The 22204-nt window shown below is 49.0% G+C and overlaps 1 protein-coding gene across 1 annotated transcript; it reads right to left on the minus strand.

Moving 5' to 3' along the window:
• Positions 1-128: 128 nt before the first annotated feature.
• STRC (stereocilin) lies at positions 129-17313 on the minus strand. The gene is made up of 29 exons (XM_036324641.1): positions 17259-17313; positions 16179-16964; positions 16065-16089; positions 14125-15379; positions 13095-13157; positions 12888-12998; positions 12551-12717; positions 12174-12360; positions 11922-12037; positions 11512-11644; positions 10963-11145; positions 10647-10685; positions 10297-10464; positions 10083-10148; positions 9472-9597; positions 9200-9258; positions 8315-8438; positions 8099-8211; positions 5961-6096; positions 5106-5302; positions 4819-4909; positions 4450-4606; positions 3478-3647; positions 2168-2323; positions 1349-1491; positions 1029-1177; positions 706-803; positions 462-609; positions 129-264 (listed from the first exon to the last, which is right to left on the minus strand). The coding sequence occupies exons 1-29, from the start codon at positions 17311-17313 to the stop codon at positions 176-178; spliced, it is 5310 nt and encodes a 1769-aa protein (XP_036180534.1). The 3' UTR covers positions 129-175.
• Between the last annotated feature and the right edge of the window lie 4891 nt (positions 17314-22204).

Below are 22204 nucleotides of genomic sequence, written 5' to 3' on the forward strand. Positions count from 1 at the left end.
TCCAGACATGGCATGCCAGGAACACTGAGTCTCAGCTGGGTGGAAAGCATTAGCATTGTACCCATGTTCCTCATCAGCTTCCTGAAAGTAATTAGACTATAATTCCATTTTCACTTTATTCACTGTGGCTTAAGGTTTCTTTCCCAACAGTCACTCTTTAACTGTAGAGACAGGTTCATAACAGGTTGCCAAGGAAGCAGACGGCTAATGCTAAGATCCAGGAGGGTTGTGACCAGTTCTGGAAGCCACAGGCTGTGCTTCGACCTACAATGAGACAGAGAATGGAAGGGATGTCACAATTATGCTCCCCAGGAGCTATTGACACTCTAAACTATCTGTCTGTATACCCTTAACTCCAGGGATCTCCTTGGGTTGGCTCTAAGAGTCAGATAGCACCTAGCTGGGGGTCAGATTCTGGGTTAGGAAATGGGGAGGGTCAAGCTGTGCAGTTGAGAACTCACCCTGCTGTTCTGGGCTTTCCATCCCCTCATGCTGGGCCCATGCAACTGCTCGTCGCTGCTCAGGACTCAGAAAGGCCATTTGCTCAGGAGTGACAGCCACAGCCTGGACACTGGTGAGACTAGATAGCTGGGTGGGGCTGAACACCACCTGGGGTTGGAGGCAGGAGGCAGTATATCCAGTGTAACCCGTGTTGGGCTCTGCTTCTCTTATGGTCACTCCACACTCCGATCCATCAATACTTACAGCAAATTTAGGAGCAGGGATGACAGAAATGGCAAGAGGGGTAAGGCCCTGGATTTGTTCCCGCAGCAGTGCTGAAAGGGCCAGGTCTGGGATCCCAGCTGTTGAAGCAAGTGGGATGGGCATCCAAAAGTTGTCTTAGACTGGCCTCTTCCCTTCTCTTCAAACTTAGAGACCTCTTCCAACCATAGACCTTCCCCAACACATCACCAACCTCTTACCTAAACTCCCAGACTCCCACCTTGAGAATTCCAGAGCAGTCCTCCACCCATGGAATGGAAACCAACATCTGACAGCAAGCACCAGCAGTGACCCAGCCTCCGTACCTGCTATTGTACCAATTTCAGTGAAGATTTCAGGCCCCCAGTTACTGACTGGGCCAAAACCACCAGGCAGCACAAGGAGTTGGGCCAGAACCTCCAGTTGGTCCTCAGAGCACTGGAAATGCAGGTTGCCCAGGAATAGAGCTGCTTGGCTGTGGAAGAGGGAGGAGAAGGGAGAAAGATTCAGCTATGATGATCAGAGTAGAGATGGCTTCAGGTGAGGTCCCTTCCTCCATGGGACCACTTCTTCGTGATCCTACCCTCCCCAGTGAGCCCACCTTTACCTCGACACCACCACCCACATCCCTCCCTCCACAGGTGACCTAAATTCCCAACTGTTGATATGCTGTAGTTCCTCTGGTCGCAGTCCACAGAGAGTGTAACCCAGTGCAGTCAAGTGAAGGAAGTCCAGTTGGCTCATGTGCCGGCCACTCTGCCGCAGGAAACTGGAGACCACAACTCGGAGCTGGGGTCGGTGTGGAGGGCACAGAATGAGAGAATTCATGGAGAATTAGTGGATGGGGAAGTGATTAGGGAAGTGACAAGTGCTACTAGATTATATTCTTGTTTTATTAAGACCTGAAGATCCAACAAAATAAACTGAAGAACGGTGTGGATCCAGAGACATGGAAGCATGGAACAGAGTGCAGAATCTCAGAGGGAAGGTGGGGGAGGGTAGGTGGGTGGGAGGTAATCAACCAAAGACCTTGTATGCATATATGTATAAACCATGGACACAGACCATAGGGTGGTGAAAGTCTGGGGTGGGGGGTTGGGCGGGCTGGAGGGGGTCAATGGGGGGGGGCGGTAAAGGGAACATATGTAATAATTTCAACAATAAAGATTTAAAAAAATAATAAATAAATAAGACCTGAAGCTCCAACAGTCATGGGTAAGGTTGAGGACCCAAAAGAAGAGGACAGAAAAAGAGGGAAAAGAAGCAGCAGGGAATACTATGTGTCCAGGACCTCAGAGAGAATAAATAACAGAGTTTCCAAGGCTACTGTTTTGGAGTATTAAGGAAAGACAGAAAGAATGGCCATTCAGAGTCAGAGGAAAAAATTCTTGGGCTTTAAATAACCTAGAGACCTGGCCTGTGGGATGAATGCTTGGAAGGTGATGGGAAAGGAGGAAGGTGTTACCTGGGCTGAGCTCCAGCCATCTATTTGCCCCAGGGTGCTCAGCACTCCCCAGTCCACCAGGGTTAGCTCCTGTAGTTCCCGCTCTCCTAGACCTATTAAGAGCCGACCTAGCTGCAGGATTTGCTCAGGACGAAACCCCCGTGGGGGACCCCACAACTATAGAGAAAGAGAGGAACAACGTGAGTGGAAAAAGCACCGACTAGGAGTCAGAATGCTGGGTCTTAGTCTTGCCTCTGACCTTAGCTGTGCAAGTTGAGGCAAATCACGTGCCTTCTCTGGGTCTTAGTTTCTTCAACTATAAAATGAAAGGGTTGGAATAAAGTTCCTCTGACTAAGCTGTCATTGGAAGATTGTAGAGTCTCAGTAGGAAAATAGCAGACTCCAGTCCATGAGTTCTAAACTATTACGTGCACCAGACACGTCTTTCTGTTAAAATGCAGATGCCCAGACCCATCCTCAGTGAGTCTAGCATGGGACCCTGGCATCGGCATTTCAAACGCCTGCTCCCCAGATGACTTTAACACACACTAAAGTTCGGTAACCACTGCTCTAGTCCCTCTACCCATTGCATTAGCTTTCTTTCCTCAATATTCATCCCCTCTGACTTTCTACTTAAGAGCCAAACCCTCGTAGGTTTTGTTGGGGTTTTTTTGGGGGGGGAGGGGGGAGGCAAAACTTAAAAAATATTTTCAATTACAGGTGGCATACAATATTATATTAGTTTCATGTGTACAATATAGTGATTAGACATTTATATAACTTACAAAGTGATCACCCAGATAAGTCTGGTACCCATCTGCCACCACACACAGTTATTACAATATTATTGACTATATTCCCTATACTGTACTTTATATCCCTGTGACTATTTTTATAACTGGCAATTTGTACTTCTTAATCCCTTCAACCTTTTTCACATGTCTTCCTACTCCCCCCACAACACACCCATCTGGGGACCATCAACTTGTTCTCTGTATCTATGAGTTTGTTTGTTTTGTTAGTTTATTTATTTTGTTTTTCAGATTCCCCATATAAGTAAAATCTTATGGTATCTGTCTTTCTCTGTCTGACTTATTTTACTTAGTACAATGCCCTTTAGGTCATCCATGTTGTCACAAATGGCAAGATTTTATTCTTTTTTTATGGCCAAGTAATATTCCATTGCATATATGTACCAAACCCTTTAATTCTTTGATCTCCTATTTCCCAACCTCTCACCCCAGCATCCATTCACTTCTGTCCTGCACCACACCCAACCAGCTTTCCCATGTTTTTTCAACTCCAACCCCAACTGGTCTCCCATCTTTAACCTGTTTGGCCTTGCCCATTGCTGCCCGTAGTTCCTCAGGCCCAAGTCCTGGGTCTCCTGCAAAGAGTGACAGGCAGTCCTCAAAGTCTGAGAGCTCCATCTCTGCAATCTGAGTCGCAGACCAAGCTGCCGGAAATGTCCCCCGTACATCTGCACAATTTGGCACAGGTTCTAAAGGGGGAAGGTAGGGCCTGGGTCAGTGTAGTATTAAAATACGATACTATTTTATAGAAAGCTACCTACAGATGGAATAACCTCTCCAAACTTTGGTCAAGATGAGTACTATGGGTCAAGGGATTACTATAGTGCAGTGGTTCTCAACCTTCCTAATGCCGCGACCCTTTAATACAGTTCCTCATGTTGTGGTGACCCCCAACCATAAAATTATTTTTGTTGCTACTTCATAACTAATTTTTCTACTGTTATGAATCATAATGTAAATATCTGAGGTGCAGGATGTATTTTCATTGTTACAAATTGAACGTAATTAAAGCATAGTGATTAATCACAAAACAATATGTAATTATATATGTGTTTTCCGATGGTCTTAGGGGACCCCTGTGAAAGGGTCGTTCGACCCTCAAAGGGGTCGCGACCCACAGGTTGAGAACCGCTGATATAGTGAGAGATTTATAAGTCACATAGGATATTAGAACAAGTGACTGGAGAGAACAATCCCTTCATTGTATAGATGGAAGATTGAGGGTGTTGCCTAAGGATTTAATGGCAGATCTAGATTAGAACCCAGGTCCCTAGCCCCGTAGGGGTTCCTTCCCATATCCTAAGCATTTTCCCAACAGAGAGCTCCACCACACTTAGCCAAGCCTAGAACTGAGTCAGCTGTTAGTAGGGATAAGAGAATAGGAGAGGGGGTGTCCTAAGCTAACTTCTGATTGCCCTGACTTCTGATTGCCTTGTTGCATACTCTTTCCTGTTCACCCTGCCAGAAGCATGAGTATTTGGGGAGTTTCACCTGGGAGATAGTCTGCAGTGGGCCGTACAACCCCAGCTACCAAAGCTGCTTTCTTGGGAGCAAGCTGTGGCCCCCCACACAGCTGTCCAGCTCTGCTCCATTCCCAGCTCTGCTGTTTCTCTAGGAGACGCTCCAGGGACTCTGGGCCCAAGGCCTCCTGTGTGAGAGAGTAGAAGGGAGGTGGGGAGACCTGGGCAGGTCAGGGCCAGCGGCTGCAGCTCTAATTCCAAAGTCCTGTCTCTTTTTAACAGTCTCCCCCAAATCTGGGCTTCACAATCTCTGCCCTCAACCTCCTTGGCCTTTACTCCCCAGAACCAGCTCACCAGTCCCTTCTCTGTTCTTACTCCCTCCCTTGTTCCTTCACCTCACCCTAGGGATCAAGGAAATCGCCTCAGTAGACAGAGTGAACACTAGACGTCCAGCTTGCTCTACTTCATCCTGGCTCCACAACTCTGGTTTCCTGTGGGGGGAGGGTGGCAAGAAGAAGATCAGGGGCTGGGATGTTGAAGGAACTGTGAGGAAAAGGAAGGGGAAAAGAAGACATCCTAGGATTGGGGACTCAGGGCTCCAAGGGACCTCACACATATTTATGGGCTGCCACTGATGATGATGGTTGAGAGGCTGGGTTAGAATCTGAAGTTCTCAAATGTCCATACCCAAGAAGAGGCTCCTGTGTCAGCAGCCATCCCAGCTCTGTGGCAAATGGCTCTCCCAGGCAGAAGCCCTGCAGCTGACTGAGGTGGGCCAGCAGGGTCTGAAGGGGGATCCGTCGTGTGCTCTCTATCCCCAGGAATCCAACCAAGGGGCCCAGTGTCTCCAGCACTTCCCTTGAGACTGTTGTCTCCTTTGGAGCCTGAAGAGGGGCATTAGGCCTTAGGACAACGCACCTGTGACTCAGAGGACCAGACTCTGATCAAGACACCAAGGCCGTGACCTTTCCTCCCTCCAACTCCTAACTCAAGACCCTATGATGTTCATTTTCTTAAACAATAAAGCCAGATAAGAGTAGGCAGAAAGACTGGGAGGAGAAATCCAAGGAATTTCTTGGACTCCAACGGCTGTGGATAAGAAACATGAAACCAAGAGATAAAATCTAGGGCAGCGATTTTCAACAGTTTTCAATCTCATGGCACACATAAACTAATTCTAAAATTCTATGGCACACCAAAAAATATATTCTATTTTTTGCCAATCTGACAAAAAAAAAAATAGGTATAATTTTGATTCATTCACACCAGATGGCTATTGTTATATTGGCTGTTGTCATATTTTTATTTGACAATCTAAAGGAAAAGAGAGCTGTGATCCTGACTAAATAGTCAGCTATTGCATATTTTAAAAATTCTTGCAGCACACTGGTTGAAAATCGCTGATCTAGGGTCTAGGTAGGGCCTTAAAGATGAGAATCATAGGCAGCAAAAGTGTGAGGTTGGCCTAGAAGACAGAGGGCATTGTCTGAGGGGTAAGAATTGCCTCAGCTCAGTTCTGAGTCTGGTAGGGTGGACTCTTACCAAGTTTTGTAGTGCCCTCTCTGCCAGAGCTGCCCGATGGAATGGGGTCAGTGCCAGCAGTTGCTCTGGAGCAGCTCGTACCAGCTCTACCACCAACATAATGGATTCATTGGAGAGTCTGTCCATCAACCGGACCCTATAGCAATTTGATAATATGGGCATTGGAACTGAGCCAAATTGAGATGGGACCATAGAATGCCACATTTCTCAGACAGAAGGTAACATCAGATCAAACTCTGTGGCCCTGACAGGAACTGATACTAAATACCCCAGGTCCAATTCCCATCATAGTGCTTGAAGGGAGAGAACAAAGGGAATGACATATTTCTAGTCTTCCTGGAAAAAAAAGAAAAAAGAAAAAGAAAAGAAAGACAAATAATCCTACCTTGTATAATTGAATCAAAAGCCAAGAATATTAAGTACCACTTAGAAAACTTTCCTCATTTTATAATTTTTTTTAAAATGAGGTTCACAGAGATCAGATGGTAAGGTCTTACTCCCAATTCTTGTTTTCCAGTGCCACCCTTCTACTTGCTATGAGGTGGTCCCCTCTTGTTTGTGTAGTGCTATGCAATTTACAAACTTCTCTTAGGTACTATCTCATTTGATTCTTATGACAAAACCTGGGGGTAAAACAGGTTTTGGGGGTTTTTGTGTGTGTGTTTTTTTGGTTAAGCCTTACCCGAGGATATTTTTTCCATTAATCTTTTAGAAAGAGTGGAAGAGAGAGGGAAAGACAGAGAGAAACATCAATGTGATTGGTCGCTTCCTACATGTGTCCTGACCAGGGCCCCGCCAAGGAGGAGCCTGCAGCCAAGGTACGTGCCCTTGACCAGAATCGAACCTGGGACCCTTTAGTCTGCAGGCTGACATTCATGCACTAAGCCAAACTGGCTAGGGTTACAACAGGTATTTTTCATATTCTCTTTCACACATTAGGAACTTGGATCTTCTGAGTCATCATAGTTCAGCATCATTAACTTCATCCAGTCCCTAAATTATCTCTAAGAACCAACATATTTAAACAGATTTGAATGGCATTTAAAAAGAAAAACTTTTGCCCAGAAATCAGAAGTGGCATCCTGAATTCTATCTAGGTTTGCCAGTTCTGGAACTAGGCCACCTAGTAGTACAAGAACCAAAAATCTGTGAAAAGGCCTATAAAAATGAAAGGATGAAATTAACTGCTTTTGCCGTCATTTCATCCCCAAGAAGACTAATACCAGACTTTTCCTACTCTGGCTTACAGTTCTGATGACATTGGAGTCAGAATCTCTGGGTTGAGAGGAGGCCCCATTTCCTTTCTCACCCAACCATACTTGAATTTACAATATCCATGCCAAGGGACCATCCAGACCCAGACTTGAATAGCTCCGATGACTCAGAACTCACTATCACAATTTTCCTTATATTGTGCAAAAATCTGATTTTCATTCATTGTTTCTAGTCATGCCCAATGAGACCATTCAAAAACATGTCAATCTATTTTCTATTTGATAGCCCTGGGGTATTTTTTAAATTTTATTTATTTTTACTTTTTTGTTAAATGGGGAGAGAGAGAGAGAAATATGGATGTGAGAGAGACACATTGACCGGTTACCTCTCACCAGGGCTGGGAATCAAACCTGCAACCCAGATACATGCCTTTGACCAGAAATCGAACCCCAGATCTTTTGGTGCACAGGCCAATGCTCTAACCATGGAGCCCTGCCGGCCAGGGAGTCCCTGGGGTATTTGAAGGCATCTATCACATTTTTCATAGATTTTCTCTTTACCTACCCCTCTGAACACATTAAGAACACAGAGAGGAGAGCCCTAAACAGACTACAATCCTCTGGGGCAGAATTGGACTGCTGCTTCCCTCCTTTCAGATACTGTCTCTGTTGGGTTATTCTCAGATGGCTTGGCAGGCCACATCACAGTGTTGCCACCCTGAGCTGTCCCATGCTGGGGCCATGTTCTGGGAACCAGTGGATACTCAAAAGCAACTTTGAATAGAATCTCCTGCTTCTGGCTATACTTGATTTCAAGGAACCACCAGACAGAAAACCAACACCTCTAGGGCGTTTTCTAAGGGCAGAGCTTCTACTCCAGATTGAGTTTCCTAAGGATCCAGACTCTCCAGTTGTAGCACTTACGGTAAGTCCAGGAGCAGCTTGGTGTCTAGCCCACTCAGTTCTGGCCCCAGGGTAGTCAGCTCTGGCTCTGGCATTGCCGTCCTCCGCTGTACCTCCGCCCAGATACAGGCCCTCTGTGGGACAGTGGGGGAAGCAGGGCAGGACAGAGCTGAGCATGGGGCTGGATTCTAGACTTAGGGTCCCTGCTCCCATTTAATGCCCAAACATCCCTCTCACCAGGCTCCCTCGAACCCCAGTGGGCAGTTGATAGAGCATGTGTACCACTTCAAGGAAGTCTGCCATCGAGTTGATCTGCTGCAGAAACTCACAGGACATGCCCCCCGCCAGGGTGCCCAGAGCCCTGTGGGTGTGTGAGTGCAGATGTTCATCAGCACATGCCACTGCCTGTCTGCTCCTTGATATCAACACTCTCAACACAAGTACAGGTGTTTGCTTATGGTGATTTAGAGTTTGAGAAATGCTTTTCCATACATAGTCTCATTAGCTCCCCACAGCATCACCACTATTCGTCAGAGAAGAAAGATGTACAGAGGACGAATGATGTTCCTAACATCATTCTACTAGAAATGTGGTCAACGGAGACTAGGGCCGTGTCTTCAGATTCTGAAGCCACAGTTTTCTACTGCAGTGTAGGTAAGTGATATTTACTTATTCCTGTTTATTCCTGCTTGGCCAGTGGCTGTGAAGTCACTTTGGATTAAACTAATAACAGCAAATATCTACTGGGAGCTTACACTGGACCAAGCCCTGTGTTAAGTACCTTATGCCTTATCTCATTTAATCTTCACAACTACCTGTGAGGTAGGTACCATTTTCATTCCCATCCTATAGAAGAAAAAACTGAAGCTTAGAGAGGTTAAGTGACTTTCCCAAAATCACAAATAGGTAACAGGGCAGAGACCTGAACCTGGGTCTTCTAAATCCCTTAGATATCCTTGGGACGGGCGTGGCACGATGGAGGAGCAGGGAGTAAGCACAGGGGGGGGCCAGGAGAAAGCCCACGGGTTGGGACCATGCATCACTCATCCCCATTGCATATCACATGGTGACTGGAACATGCTAAGCACTTTAAAATGTTAGTGCCCCACACAAGTTACTCACTGCAGATTCCTGAGGGTCAGGTTGGTGGGCACCTGCATCTTCTTCCAGAGAAACTGGGCCTACAAGAGAAAGAAAGAGGAACCGCTTCCCAGCAGAGATATTGCCCAAAGACCCAAGATGCCTTGGACCCAGTCCTACCTCTGACCCTGTGGGCCCCACCAGTCACATTATTCAGGATATAGTAATAAGGCACCAGATCTAGGGCTGAGGGGTAAGTAGAGGAAGTGGACAGATTGAGAGAGGGGAGTTTTGGGATAAGTGGGGAGAATTACCTGCTGCTCAGACCAGGGCAGCTCCCGGTAGTGCCTTCGGTTAGCCAGAAGAGCCGGAGAGTCCAGTTGCAGCAGCTTTAGTGGAAGCAGGGGAAGCAGGCAGTCTGGCCAAGTGGTGGGGATAGGCTGCCAGTGGGGATGGGTGTAGCAGTGTAGTGATAGGTGAGAGAGTCTGTACTCAGCCCTCAGAGAAGAAGGGGAGCCATGGGGGCAGGAAGGGGCCAAGTCTAGAATCAGGGTGGAATGGTATGTGCCACTTTAGCAGTGCAGCCCTGAGAGCCTCACATTGAAGATGATTGTGGTCAAGTGTTGACGCTATTCAGGCACCTGATGAACTAATGTTCCTTAGCCTCTCTGAGCCTTGGTCTCTTGATCAGAAAGTGGGATCGTTGGCCTGGAAGGTTTCTCAGATCCTTCTGGCTTTGATATTCTAGGACAGTGTGGGTCATCCTGTCCTACATCTGGAAGTGGGGAGCAGCTAAAGTCTTGGTGGACACAGAGCTAACCTGAACTCTGAGGTCCACTGCTTGCGGACAGTGTGAGGCAGCACCAGCCATATGAAATTGCCCTGGGACATGGAGAGGAGCTCAGCCCAGAGATCCCACACATACCTGACCAGGGACACACACAGCTGCTCCGGCACCTGTTGTACCCGTATTTGTAACTCCATCTTTCACCTGCATGAGAAGTATGTGTGTATGTTACTGGGTGTTTGTAAGGAAGTGAGGAGGTATGGGCGGCCTTCCCTGGCTACAGGGAAGATGACCTCCTCCCAACCAGAGCCCACAGCCCCCGATTGTCTCATCTTCCCTGCTATTCTCATACCCGAAAGGTCTGCAGCAGTGCTGCGGTCTGGCAGGCTGAGAGGCGTGACAGTTCGGGGGCCAGGCAGGAACAGGCCCCGACCAGAACTCTCCTAGGGATGGCCTGCAGTGTCTGGGAGCTGAGGCCTGGCAGCAGAGGATGCAAGGAGCAGAGCTCCTCCAAGGACAGCTGAGGAGCAAGAGAGACAAGAGGCCCGAAAAGAGGGCCAGGGTGGTGGAGAAGCCAACAATCACAGTGCAGCCAGGCAGCAGGTATGAGGGGAGCTGAGAGGGAGGAAGAGGCAGATGTGGGATCCAGGGAGAGGGGGCACAGGGACCTCTCAAGGATGTTGAAAAGTTGCTGCTACTTACTTCGTGCCTAGGAAGGAGCCGTCCAAGCAGCAGGACAGCCTAAGGTGGGATGAGATAAGAAACAACGGTTCTCAGGTGCTGGTAGCCAGGTCCTAAGCAAGATCTGCCCTCCAAAACTTCCAGCTTTCTCTCTACCACCCCAGTAACCAGCCTAGCTCCTGGCTGTTTCTTGACCTGAAGAATGGGGGTGAGGGAGTCCTCCTTGGAACAGAGGAATAGGAGGCTTGAGGGAGGCTGACAGTATTCCTGCATGAAATTCTCTTGACTGGCATTCCAGAGGGTGGAAGGTGGATGCTGGAGACTGAGATAGGCCCACCTGGGCAGGGGTGACACTGGTTCCATGCAGGGCAGGAAGCATGGCTCTAAGCTGAGGCTCGGACAGCTCCTGCAGGAAGCGGAGGCCCAGCTGAGGGAAGAGAGGGGCCCAGACTCGCAGCTCCCGGGGGCTCATCACAGCTCCTCCAGATGAACGCAACACCCCCATAAGTTCATATGCCACCTGGAACCAAAGAAGGTTTGGGACTGAAGAGAAAAGACAGGTGAACCTTAAACCTCTCTAATCCTACATCTGATTGCTCAGGGCCTAGTCTAGGGCTTGGAACCAAGAATGGAACAGGAACAGATTGGATTCAAGATGTCAAAGGATATGTTCGGAGTGGCATAGACCAGATGTGGTAGGTCATAGACAAAAGGAGTTGGTAACAGATAAGAATAGTATAAGGAATGGAGGTGGCAGAGGTCGGGGGAGTGGGGAGGGGGGTAGCTGGCACCACTGTGTTAAAGCTTGGTTGAGATAACTGGGCAAGTCCTCTACAGAGACCCAGGGAAATCCTAGAGACTGGTAGGCCTGTGCCAAGGGGCTCACCCGTCCTTGTGGGCTGAGGGTCCCATTGGCCGCACATTCCAGCAGCCCCCGTTCTACCGGCCCCATCGGATCATTCAAGGGTACTAGGCTCTGCAGCTCCTCAGGGGTCAGGAAACAGGCGAGGGGCCCCAGCCTGAGGAGGACACGAAGCTGGTCTTCATGTGGTCACTGAGGCTGGTACTTAGGCAGGGACCAGGTGGGCACATGGAGTAAGCACTCTGACCACTAAACTAGGAAATGCCATAAAACTAGGAGAGTGCCATAAATAGGCCTCTCTCCTGGAGCCCTACACTACCTGGGGCCCCTGCCTGCCCTCTTGCCCCTTCCTACCTAGGACTCTAACCCATCATGACAGCTGTACCTGCCTCTCTCCCACTCTGGCCTTGATCACTGATCCCACAACCACTCACCTGCGCACCTGCTCCTCTCCATCCTGAACACTCTGGTTCACCAGGCTACGCAGCACATGCCGGGCATGTCCTGGTCCAAGACCTGCCGCTGGCCAGCTATCCTCCAGGGCCTGAATCTGAGATGGGGAGGGTCAACTTGTGTTGGGATCACTATGGGACAGTTGCAGGGAGGTTGCTCACTAGGTGACATGTTTCTGACTCCCATCCCACCCAGTAGAAGGTGGACTAGTCAAGTAAAGATGATTCTCATACCTGGTGAGGGCTGAGTTGCAGAAAGTTCTCTAGAGGAAGGTGGGGGAGCAGAGGCAACACTGCCCACAGCAGCTCCTGGGGCCAGGCAGGTACCTCCCCGAACAGTTCAGGGGCCAGCAGTCGCCTTGCCAGAGCCTCTTTCTGTTCGGGCCTCATTTCTGGGCTGTAATCCCGGATGGCAGCCAGGCTGGGGAAAGTAGTGAGTCTTAACCCTCAGCCCTGTTTCAAATTGTCCCCTGGTTCTCTGAAGTCCACTGCCATGGACAGGAGGGAAACTCCCTAGTTTTAATAGAGAGGAGCTCTAGAAGGAGCTGCTCAAGGCAAGTAGGGTTGGCCTAACCCTGACAGGATCAGGAGGACTGATATGAGGTCCTTACACACTGTCGTTGGCCAACAGGGATGGTGGGAAACGCATCAGGTCAGAGACAGCCAAGAAGGGGATGAGTGGTGACAGATCAATGAAGAGCTGGGAGGTGAGGCGTGGGTACCGCTGGAGCAGCAAAGCTGTCAGGCGACCAAGGGCCTGCTCCTCAGATGGTGGTACCTGTGGGGGCACAGCAATGGATGCTGGCTCTGAAAATGCTCAGTATCTTTGCTATCTCCTCCCCTAAGTTCCTCGTTCCACTGGAGCAAGCCCTCTGCACACCAGGTTCCAGGTGCTCTTGATTCCTAGATTTCCCCCTCCACCCTGTCCCCCTGCCCCTCTGTGCCCACCTGCAGCTGGGACCAGGAACGGTGCATGAGTGTCAGGAAGCCCTGAGCAGCCTCCCTCTCTGCTGAAAGCACCAGGTGCTGGAGATTTTCTGGGGGCATGTGCAGGTATGCCTGGGAGTAGGAAGTCATGGTGAGTATGGCCTCACTAGGCAGGGACCTCAGGCCACAGCTGTCACTCAGTCCACCCAAGAGCCCCCCGACTGTTACCTGCACTAGAATCTGCAGGGCCCACACACTCTTCTCTCTCTGGAGCAGATCCCACAGCACAGGCTGGTGGGGAGACAGACAAGATGCCAAGAGAGCTGTCTTCTCTGTCCCTCCTGCAGCTTCCTCAGGCAGTCCAACTCCACTTGCTAGGATGCTTGTTCTTCATCTGAAGCCAGTATGTGTGTCTCCTCAGATATTCAACTCCTTTAGGTCAGGGACCATGTCTCTAACATCTCCTATGTCCTCTTCCGAGCCAGATCTATAGTTGGCTCGATAAATACTTGTAGATCTGAACCAAATTACTAAGAGCCTATCTAACCGCACTTCATGGTCCTAGTGCTTGAGAAAAATGAGCCCTAACATGAAGTAAGAAATCTTTATATACCCTAAAGACCCTAGCAAAGTGCCTTACACATAACAGGCACTCAATGAATTTTGGCATTTACATATTCTAGGCCCTTCACTCTACAGAGAAGAAACTGAAGCCCCCAAAAAGCTAAATTAAGTTACTTGCCAAGGACCACACTAATTTGTGGCATAGTTGAACTTAGAATCCATTCTTCTAATTCATACTTCCCCTGAATTTTTCTTATTTCTGCCTTATCTTCCTATTTTTTTTGCCAACCTCCAAGTCTCACTCTCTAGGGACAGAACTGAAGCTTTCTAACTTGATCCCTTTCCTTTCTGGAGCAGAAAGAGGGAGAGTCAAAGAATCAGAAAGAAAATTAGATCACATTTATTCTATGTTTCCATATCATGCACTGTGCTAAGCCCACAGCATGCATTATTTCATGTAACCCTTACACCCACCCTAAAAGAGAAGCACCATTATTCTCCCCCATAGATAGATGAGAAAAATATTGCTCAGAGAGGTTCAATAACTTGTCCAAGGTGCTCATAGAACTAAGAGGTGCACCCAGAACTGTCGGGCTCCAGAGCTGCATGCTTACTGCTGCCTCTCAGTGTTAGAGAATCCCCCAGGAGGCTCTCCCCTCTGTTCCAGGGGCTTTCCCCTTGGCAGATCACTCACGCTGAAACAGGCCAGCAGCTCCATCTTGCTTATTTCAGAGCTCGAGCCGTCAGCGAGTTCAAAGCCTGGTGAAGTGGGCTGTTCCTCCTGTTCCAGGTATTCCCCAACTGTCCTCAGCAAACTGCGCCGGCCCTCTGGGCGGAAGGCATCCCAGAAGGAGCAGTTGTCTGGGAGACTGGAGAGCAGCAGGGCCTGACCCAGCATCCCCTGGGCTTCAGTCCCTCCGGCCCCTGGACCCAGTAGGAAAGTCAGCAGGCGCAGAAGATAATGTAGACGTGTAGGGTGGGCAAGGGCCGGCACAGAGGACTGACAGCGTGGCAATTGGGAGAGCATGCCAAGCAGGAAGGGACCCGGGGCCAGGCAGAGTGGGGATGGTCCCAGGGGTGGCAGAGAGGGTAGAAGAGGGCCCAGTAGCCCATCTAGGAAGCACGTGTCATTACCCCCACGACTTATTCTGCACTGGCCTGCTAACCAGGGCCAGTAGGGCACCAGGGCCTCATACATGGTATCATTGAAACATACCATCATCAAGAAATTACCCCCATCTGGGCAGCGTTCCCCACAGGGTCCAATGTGGCAGGGTGGGAAAGCAGTTACATCTGGGGTAGGGCCCTGGCATACATGCTGAACCCAAGCCTGATTACTGGGGGGCACAGCCTGCAGACTGGCCTTCCTACACAGCCGCTCGGCCCAGAGAGTCTCATTCTCCAAGAAGCAGCCCCAGAAGATCTCTGGGGTGAGGGGAACCGGGGGCAGGCCTTCAGGGCAGCTGGTGGGGGGTGGGAGCAGACCAGCACAGAGAGGCTTTACCAGGCGGCGGTGGGGGCCAGACAGGGCTGAAAAGGAGAGGTTGGTGCAGATTGCTTCCAGGAACTGATCAGGAAACTGGTCATGGCAGGCCTGCAGCCAGCCTTGGGCACCTGGTGCCCAAGAAAGTGCATACCACACAGCTGTCTGGCAGATGGCAGTGATGCTGGGAGGGGGCGGCGGGGTGGCAGGCCTGACGAGCTGGCAGAGCAAGTGGATGGAGAAGTTGGAAATGGTGTAGGGTGGTGCTGGGCCTGAGTGGTTCTCGCAGAGGGCTTCCACGGAGATGGCGCGCCGTTGGCGAGGGCTGATGTGGGCAGAGGGCTGGGAAGCCCTGGGCAGAGGCACACCCGTTCTCAGGCATTGGAGGAGGGCAGGGGGTGGGGGTGGTGATCCAGACAGAAAGCCCAGCGCCTGGGCATCCCAGGAAAGGTTGTGCCGGACGCCCCTGGATGCAGATGGAGGAGCAGACAGGATCTGGTCAGTTTACATTCCTCCAGCTGGAGAGTCTGACCGTGGCCAGAGCCCTGCAGTGAGGTTCCTGGGAGTATAGGTATTCCTGGTTTAAATGTTGGGATTTGGGAAAAGGGAGAGAGGTCTGTCTTGCTAAGACACAAAATCACCTAGGAACACAGCCCGGTTGGAGTCCATCTGTCTTTCTGGCCCTCTCTTCCTCCTTTTTAATTTTTTTTTTACATGCTTTTAGATAGCTTAAACACAACCCTCGATTGGCCTCAATCAGGAAGGCTGCCCACCAACTGAGCATGTCTAATTGTGCTCTGGCACTGCTGTACTAAAATAGTAAAGCGGGGAGAAATCTGGTCTTGTCCTTTCTTTTTCCATGTCCCATCTTCACTAACTGACATGTAGTAAGCACTATGTGCCAGGAACCGTTCTATGTGGCTTACGCTTACAGTGTCAACTCATTTAGTCCCTTGCAACAACTCTGCGGTCACTAATATTACCCACGTTTTGCCATTGGGGAAACTGAGGTATAGAATGAGAATGTGACCTAGAGCTGCACAGTCACATTCCAAAACCACCAAACCACACTCCTCCCATCAGTTTCCTCTCTGCTCCGGAAGCTGACCAATTCCAGGCCCAATCCCCACAACTCCTCCCCTGTGACTTACCATAAGAGCAGCTGCTGTAGGTTGCCTAGGAGGGAAAGAGTAAGAAAGAGGACTACCCCAATCTCATCCCTTCTTGCCCTGCCATAGCCCAGCCCCGGCTCCAGCAGCACTCACCTCCCTGGCACTGCCCATTGGCATCAGGCTCTGGCTGCCCCAGAATGGAAAAGACCTCATCCTGCAGGGAGTCAGTGACACGGAGCAGCCCCTCCTGGAAGGCAGCATAGAGGGGGGCCCCCACTGTGCGCAGCAGACCTCCCCAAAGAGCCTCTTCAGAGCCCAGCTCCCCCACTGGGGTGAGCAAACTCAACAGTCCCTGTAAAAAGTGGGGGCCAGGCTCTCTCCCATCAAGGCCTGTGGCATTGGTGAGGTCCATACTGGGCTGCACCTGCACCAGGGCCTGCCAGCGTGTGCCCTCCAACAGCAGCAGTAGAGAAGGCAACCAGTCAGCCACCAGGACACAGTCAGAGGGCCCATCGCGGGTGCATGGGGGCCGGGTAGGGGTAGGAGGCCCCCCAGGAACGACAGCTCCCAAAAGCACCTCTGCGAGTCCTCCCAGGACGCCTGCCTGGTGCCCCAGGAAGTCCCGGGGGGTCTGCTCCTGTCCCAGCAGTGCCAGCACATCCCCCAGCAGCCCTAGCATTGGCTCCCAGTCCGGGCTGCCTCTCAGTGTCACTAGGAAATCATGGAGCCGGAGGGCAGGGGGCTGGGGAGGTGGGGGCTCTCCCACCGGCCCCTCCCCCATTCTCCCAGGCTCAAAAGAAGAAGAAATGTTGGCCAGGAATGCAGAGAACCGCGAGCGGCTGAAGTTCCTCTGGGGAGCCTGGTCCAAGGTGGAGAACAAGGACTTCAGGAAGGAGAGACCATGGTCCTGGGGCTTAGGCCCAGTAGGGGCCAGAGTCACTGTAAGGAGAGAAGTTGGAGGTCACTAAAGGGTAAGAGCCTAGAACCCAGACTCAGTCCTGCCCTGGACCCCAATCCCAGCCTGGATCTAAAGATGAGGTGAGGGAGATGGGGAACTGGGGGAAGAAGACTTGGACTCCTTTCTTAGCTCATTTTTCCCCTTAGCTCCAGTCCCTGCCCCCTTTCCTTGCCCCTTTCTTTATCTTTTACCTAACCAGTTAATCTCCGCATTCTTAAGTCTTTTTTCCAGCAACCACCCCCTTCACCCCCAGCACTGCTCACTGTTTCTCTCACCTGTACAGGACAGCATCAGCAGCAGGAGCAGCAGGGGCCAGGGGCTCAGAGCCATGTTTCCAGGTGAGCACTGGTACTAGAGGTGAATTCTGGTTATTCTCACCTCGTGTGGGATAGCCAGGTAAGGGCAGGGCACTGCAGGCAGCCTGGGTCTCCACTGACACTGCAGTGTGGTCTTTCAGGAAACAATATCTGTAACTTGACAGCAGGTTTGTCACCTGAGCCACTGAATACCTGATCCTTTGGCTTTAGAGAAAGGTGTGCTTCTGTGAGAGGGACGAATGATAGGGGATCCCAGGGGGCCTTAGGAGGAACCCTAGGGGATAGCTTCAGTTAGGAGCCAGGATACAAATAGGAGGATGTAGACATAGAGATGGAGAACTGGAGACCCAAGGTATAAAATGGGAGCTCTGCAGAAAAATATAAGAAAATAAAGAGGGTTCAAAAGGAGTTTAAAAAGCTAGTAAGATCTGAGGGAATCGAGGAAGAAAGGGGGCCTGGGAGAAAGGAACTTGGAAGTCAGGTGTAAACAGAGAAGAGGAATGAAGACAAAGTTCTGGTCCGAGGATGGAGCATTCAGGAAGAGGATATCTGCTTTTGACTCAGTACCCAGAACCACAAAATGCTAAGAGCTGGGCGGGACTTCAGAAAGCACATAGACCAACCTCTCGTCTTATGGATAAGGAAATAGACAAGTTGTTTGCGACTTGCTCATTAAGCCATTCAGATGCTTGGGGCTGCCCTTCGGCTCTTTTACTGTGACCTAAGTAAAAGCCCTATAGAAAAGTCTGGGGGGCAAAAAGGAAAAAAAAGTATGGGCTGAGAAAAGAGATAAACCAGATTAAACCTCTGTGCAAGGGGCTACCTACCCCCCGACCCCTATGGAGACAGAGAGAGAGAAAGAGAGAGGCTCAGAGATGTCATTCAAAATAATCTGGTCTGGTCTGGTCTGGTGTGTCAGGGTGAGAAGTCTCTTCTGTCCCCCATTTATATATCCTCAAAGGTCTTTACCTGATACCGGCTTTAAACAGTAATTCAACACTGAGGCTCTTCTCAAACCATTATTCTGTCCCTTTCCTTAGAACCCTCCTCTATTCTATTCCCCAAACCCACACCTTCAAATCCATTATTAATGCACCTCTGCTCTAGAAGGTTCACTTAGGAGCATAGACTTTTAGAGCTGGAAGGGACGTGAGGAATCCTCCAGTAAAAACGTCTCATTTTATAAGTGAGGAAATTAATGCCCAAAGAAATAGAATGAGTTGGTCCAGGACACAAAAGGAGTTGAGGGCAGTGCTGGGATTTTCCAAGGTGAGCCAAACGTTGGGACCAGTGAAATGACCTGCATCGCTTTACCAATATTTTCCTTTTCCTACATCTAGTCTGAAAAGTACAGAGGATGATCAGAGAATATTGCCTGGGTTTCCAACAGCTCTCTAGCTCCTGGTTCAGCCCATCTTGCAATCCACCTGAATTTCTGCACTTGTTCTGGAAAAACTCTCTTATAATAAACTAGTAGCCCTGCACACGAATCCATGCGCGAGTAGCTCGTTGCCGCCCTCCTGTAGCTCCCCCCTCCCCCCCCTCCCCCCTCCTTATAGCTTGCTGCCCTGCCCCCTCCTGTAGCTCTCCACTGCCTGCTTGTAGCTCACTGCCTCACCCTCCTGCTGATCCGTGATCCGGTCGTTATGCGGTGGTCGGTTGTTACGCATCAAGGTGTAACGACCATTTGTATATAACATCTTTATTATATAGGATTATCCTTTTTTTCCCCCTAATACACTAGCAAAAAAAACCAAGATGGCATAGATTAAATCCTAGACCCAATATTGACTAGCTGTGTTTCTTGGGAAGTTTCAGAACCACTCAGTGTCACAGTGTTCTTTTCTATAAAAGGAGAAATACTCGTATAGAGTTGTGATAATTAAGTAATGCATTTAAGTACTTAGCACAGTGACTGGCATTCATTCAACCCATCATGCGCCAGGCACTAATACAGAATAAGCATGCACTAAATGTTACTACTATTATTATTAAAGTAGCTCAATATGAATCCTTTTATTTGAGGCTAAAGAGTCCTAATTAATAAAGAAATTGTTACCAAGAAGTAGTGTCTTGAGTGAAAAACTTTTAAAACAGGTATGGAACTAGCCGAGTCAAGCAGAGAGCATAACAATGAGGACTCTCTCAACCCAGGATGGGAAATTCTGGGTAGTTCACATGATGATGTAGTGAGTAGTTGGCTAAGCAATCCTGTTGTCTGCTAAGGATTGAGACTATGTGCCAGCTGGGGGTGAAGTGCTTCAGGTGCAGAGCAAATATATCAGGCTATTCGATATAAGCAGTTTGGTAAGGTTCTACGAAGAGTGAGACAAGTTCCAACCTATGGATGATCAATGGAAAGAGAGAAAAACAGAACCGACAAACTGAAATTACAGGGGTCCTGAACAAAAATATTAATCATGTGTCTTGCCTACATGAAATGGATAATGTTGATGTCATGATTGGAATGCTCTGTGATCTGGCAATTTTAATAAAGATTTTAATAAAGAGGAGTTAAAGGAGATAGGAAATCCGAAACATCCTCACTCCCCCAAAACCTCCCACAGGGCACTCTCTGACAAAAACAGAAACCTCCCTGTGTAAAGTACAGTTGTTTTTCTCCCTTTTCCATTGGGTTTTTATCATTGAGATACACTGTATATTGCTCATTAGCTATCCAAGCATTCCCCACATTTCCCAGGTCTCTTGCAGTTAGGTGGAGCCAACTGATTAGCTCTGGCCAATGCATAGTGAGTGACCAAAGCATTTAAGAGCTAGCGAATGATCTTCCAACCATCTCTACCCGTTGAAGTAACCTAGAAACTGCATGTTGAGATGGCAGTATCACAAGGCCGAGTAGCCTGACGTTCCAAATTATCACAGCATTTACAGTAAATTCTCATTTTTTGTGAGTTCTGTGAATTCGCCTACTCACTAAAATTTGTGATATAAAAATCAATACTTGTGTAATTTTCACAATTATTCACAGACCTGTGCAGAGTCATGAAAATTTGAACCCCATGTGCTCATTCCCAGCTGAGGTTAAACAAGGCAGTACTCCCCCTTCTTCTCACACTGCAAATAAGAGTCCTTTTCATGGTCTATTTAGTGCCATAATTTCTGCATCTTTGTACTATTTGTTGGTGATTTCACTGTTTAAAATGGCCCCCACATTGAGTGCTAGAGTGCTTTCTAGTGCTCATAAGCACAGGAAGGCTGGGATGTGCCTTTGGGAGAAAATACATGTGTCGATAAGCTTCATTCAGGCATGAATTATGGTGCTGCTGACAAAGAGGTCAATGCTAATGAATCAACAACATATATTAAGTAACGTGTCTTTTTTAAATATATTGTTATTGATTTCAGAGAGGAAGGAAGAGGGAGAGAGAGATAGAAACATCAATGATGATAGAGTATCATTGATCAGCTGCCTCCTACATGCTCCCTACTGGGGATAGAGCCTGCAACCCAAGCATGTGCCCTTGACCAGAATCGAACCAGGGACCTTCCAGTCTGTAGTCCAATGCTCTATCCACTGAGCCAAACCAACTAGGGCTAAAGTGTCTTTAAACAGAAACACCTCACATAAAACAAGGCTATGTATCCGTTGGTTGGTGAAAATGTTGTGACCAGAGGCCCACAGGAACCTAACCCTGTACTACCCCTAAGAGCAATAGTTCAGTATTGTAACTAGTTAATTCAGTGTTTGCAGCTACTTATAGAACATTACTACTGAGAATAACAAGAATCAACAGTAGTTGCCTTGAAGGGTTGTCCAACCAGTATTGGAATCTTCATGAGTGATAAATAAACCTTTCTTATGTTAAACCACCCAGGTGTTAGGGTTAATTTGTTTTTGAAGTATAGCCTTTGATCATCTTGATTAAAATGCTTTAAAATTATGTTTGCATTTTGATATTAGACCTCTGAATTCTAGGTTCCTATTATATCATTTATTAGCTCTATAATCAGGAGAAATTTCTATAATTTACTCGTCTATACAATATTACCCGTCCATCCAATTGTTTATTCCCTGTTATTATAAAGTGCCTCTGATGCATCAGGCATGTTTAGATCCACTAAATGTTACTACTACTATGACTGAACTAGCTCAAGATGAATTATTTTTGTAAATAAGAGACTCTTAATCAATACAAAAATTCGCACAAGAAGCTGTGTCTTCTATGAAAGGCCTTCAGAAAAAATATGGGACTACTAGATAAGCAGAGAGGGGATGATTGAGGACTCTCCCAACTCAGGGAAAGTACTTGTCAGTCCTCAAATGGATTAGAAGAGGAAGAGCAGGTTTCAAGGAACAGTAACAAGTTCAGTTTGGGTCATATCCTATATAATAAAGAGCTGATATGCAAATAGTTGTCATGCCCTCACACTGTAATGCCATAACGGCTCAGGCACTCAACACTGGGGAGAGAGGAATGGGGACCAGCCAGGCTGTGGCCCGGGAGAGGGACAACCTGCCTGCCCTGTGGTCCCAGGTGCCAGCAGCTGCACCTGTGCCTGCGGCCCAGGAGAGGGACAAGCCTCCTGCCCCGTGGTCCTGGGCGCCAGCACCTGCAGCTTCAGCCTGGGCAAAGCTGCCTGCCCATAATCCCCTGCAGCTGCGGCCAGCCCAGATGAAGCCAGCCCAGGTCCTGGGTGCCTGCAGCCAGCCAAAGGGAGGGGAGCCCGGGTCCCGGGTGCCTGTGACCAGCCGGAGGAGGGAATCCTGGGTCCCGGGTGTGGGGCAAGGCAGAGGCAGTTAGAGGTGATCAGGTCAACAGGGGAGCAGTTAGGGGCAATCAGGCAGAGGGGCTGGGGCAATCAGGCAGGCAGGCAGGCAGTTAGAAGCGGTCCAGATTGTGAGAAGCAGTCGGACATCCCCCAAGGGGTCCTGGATTGGAGAG

The sequence above is a fragment of the Myotis myotis genome, unplaced genomic scaffold, assembly GCF_014108235.1.
Source record: "Myotis myotis isolate mMyoMyo1 unplaced genomic scaffold, mMyoMyo1.p scaffold_m19_p_1, whole genome shotgun sequence".
In the NCBI taxonomy this organism is placed as follows: Eukaryota; Metazoa; Chordata; class Mammalia; order Chiroptera; family Vespertilionidae; genus Myotis; species Myotis myotis.

Bases quoted from the DNA above. Each gene is read 5' to 3' on its own strand.
- STRC (XM_036324641.1), bottom strand. From the start codon at position 17,313: ATGGCTCTGAGCCCCTGGCCCCTGCTGCTCCTGCTGCTGATGCTGTCC. The intron at 6,097-8,098 runs GTAAGTGCTACA...AAATTGCTATAG, and splicing joins AAGCTGCTCCTGGACTTACC to GGTCCGGTTGATGGACAGAC. The intron at 265-461 runs GTGAGTTCTCAA...GTCTCATTGTAG, and splicing joins GGAAAGCCCAGAACAGCAGG to GTCGAAGCACAGCCTGTGGC.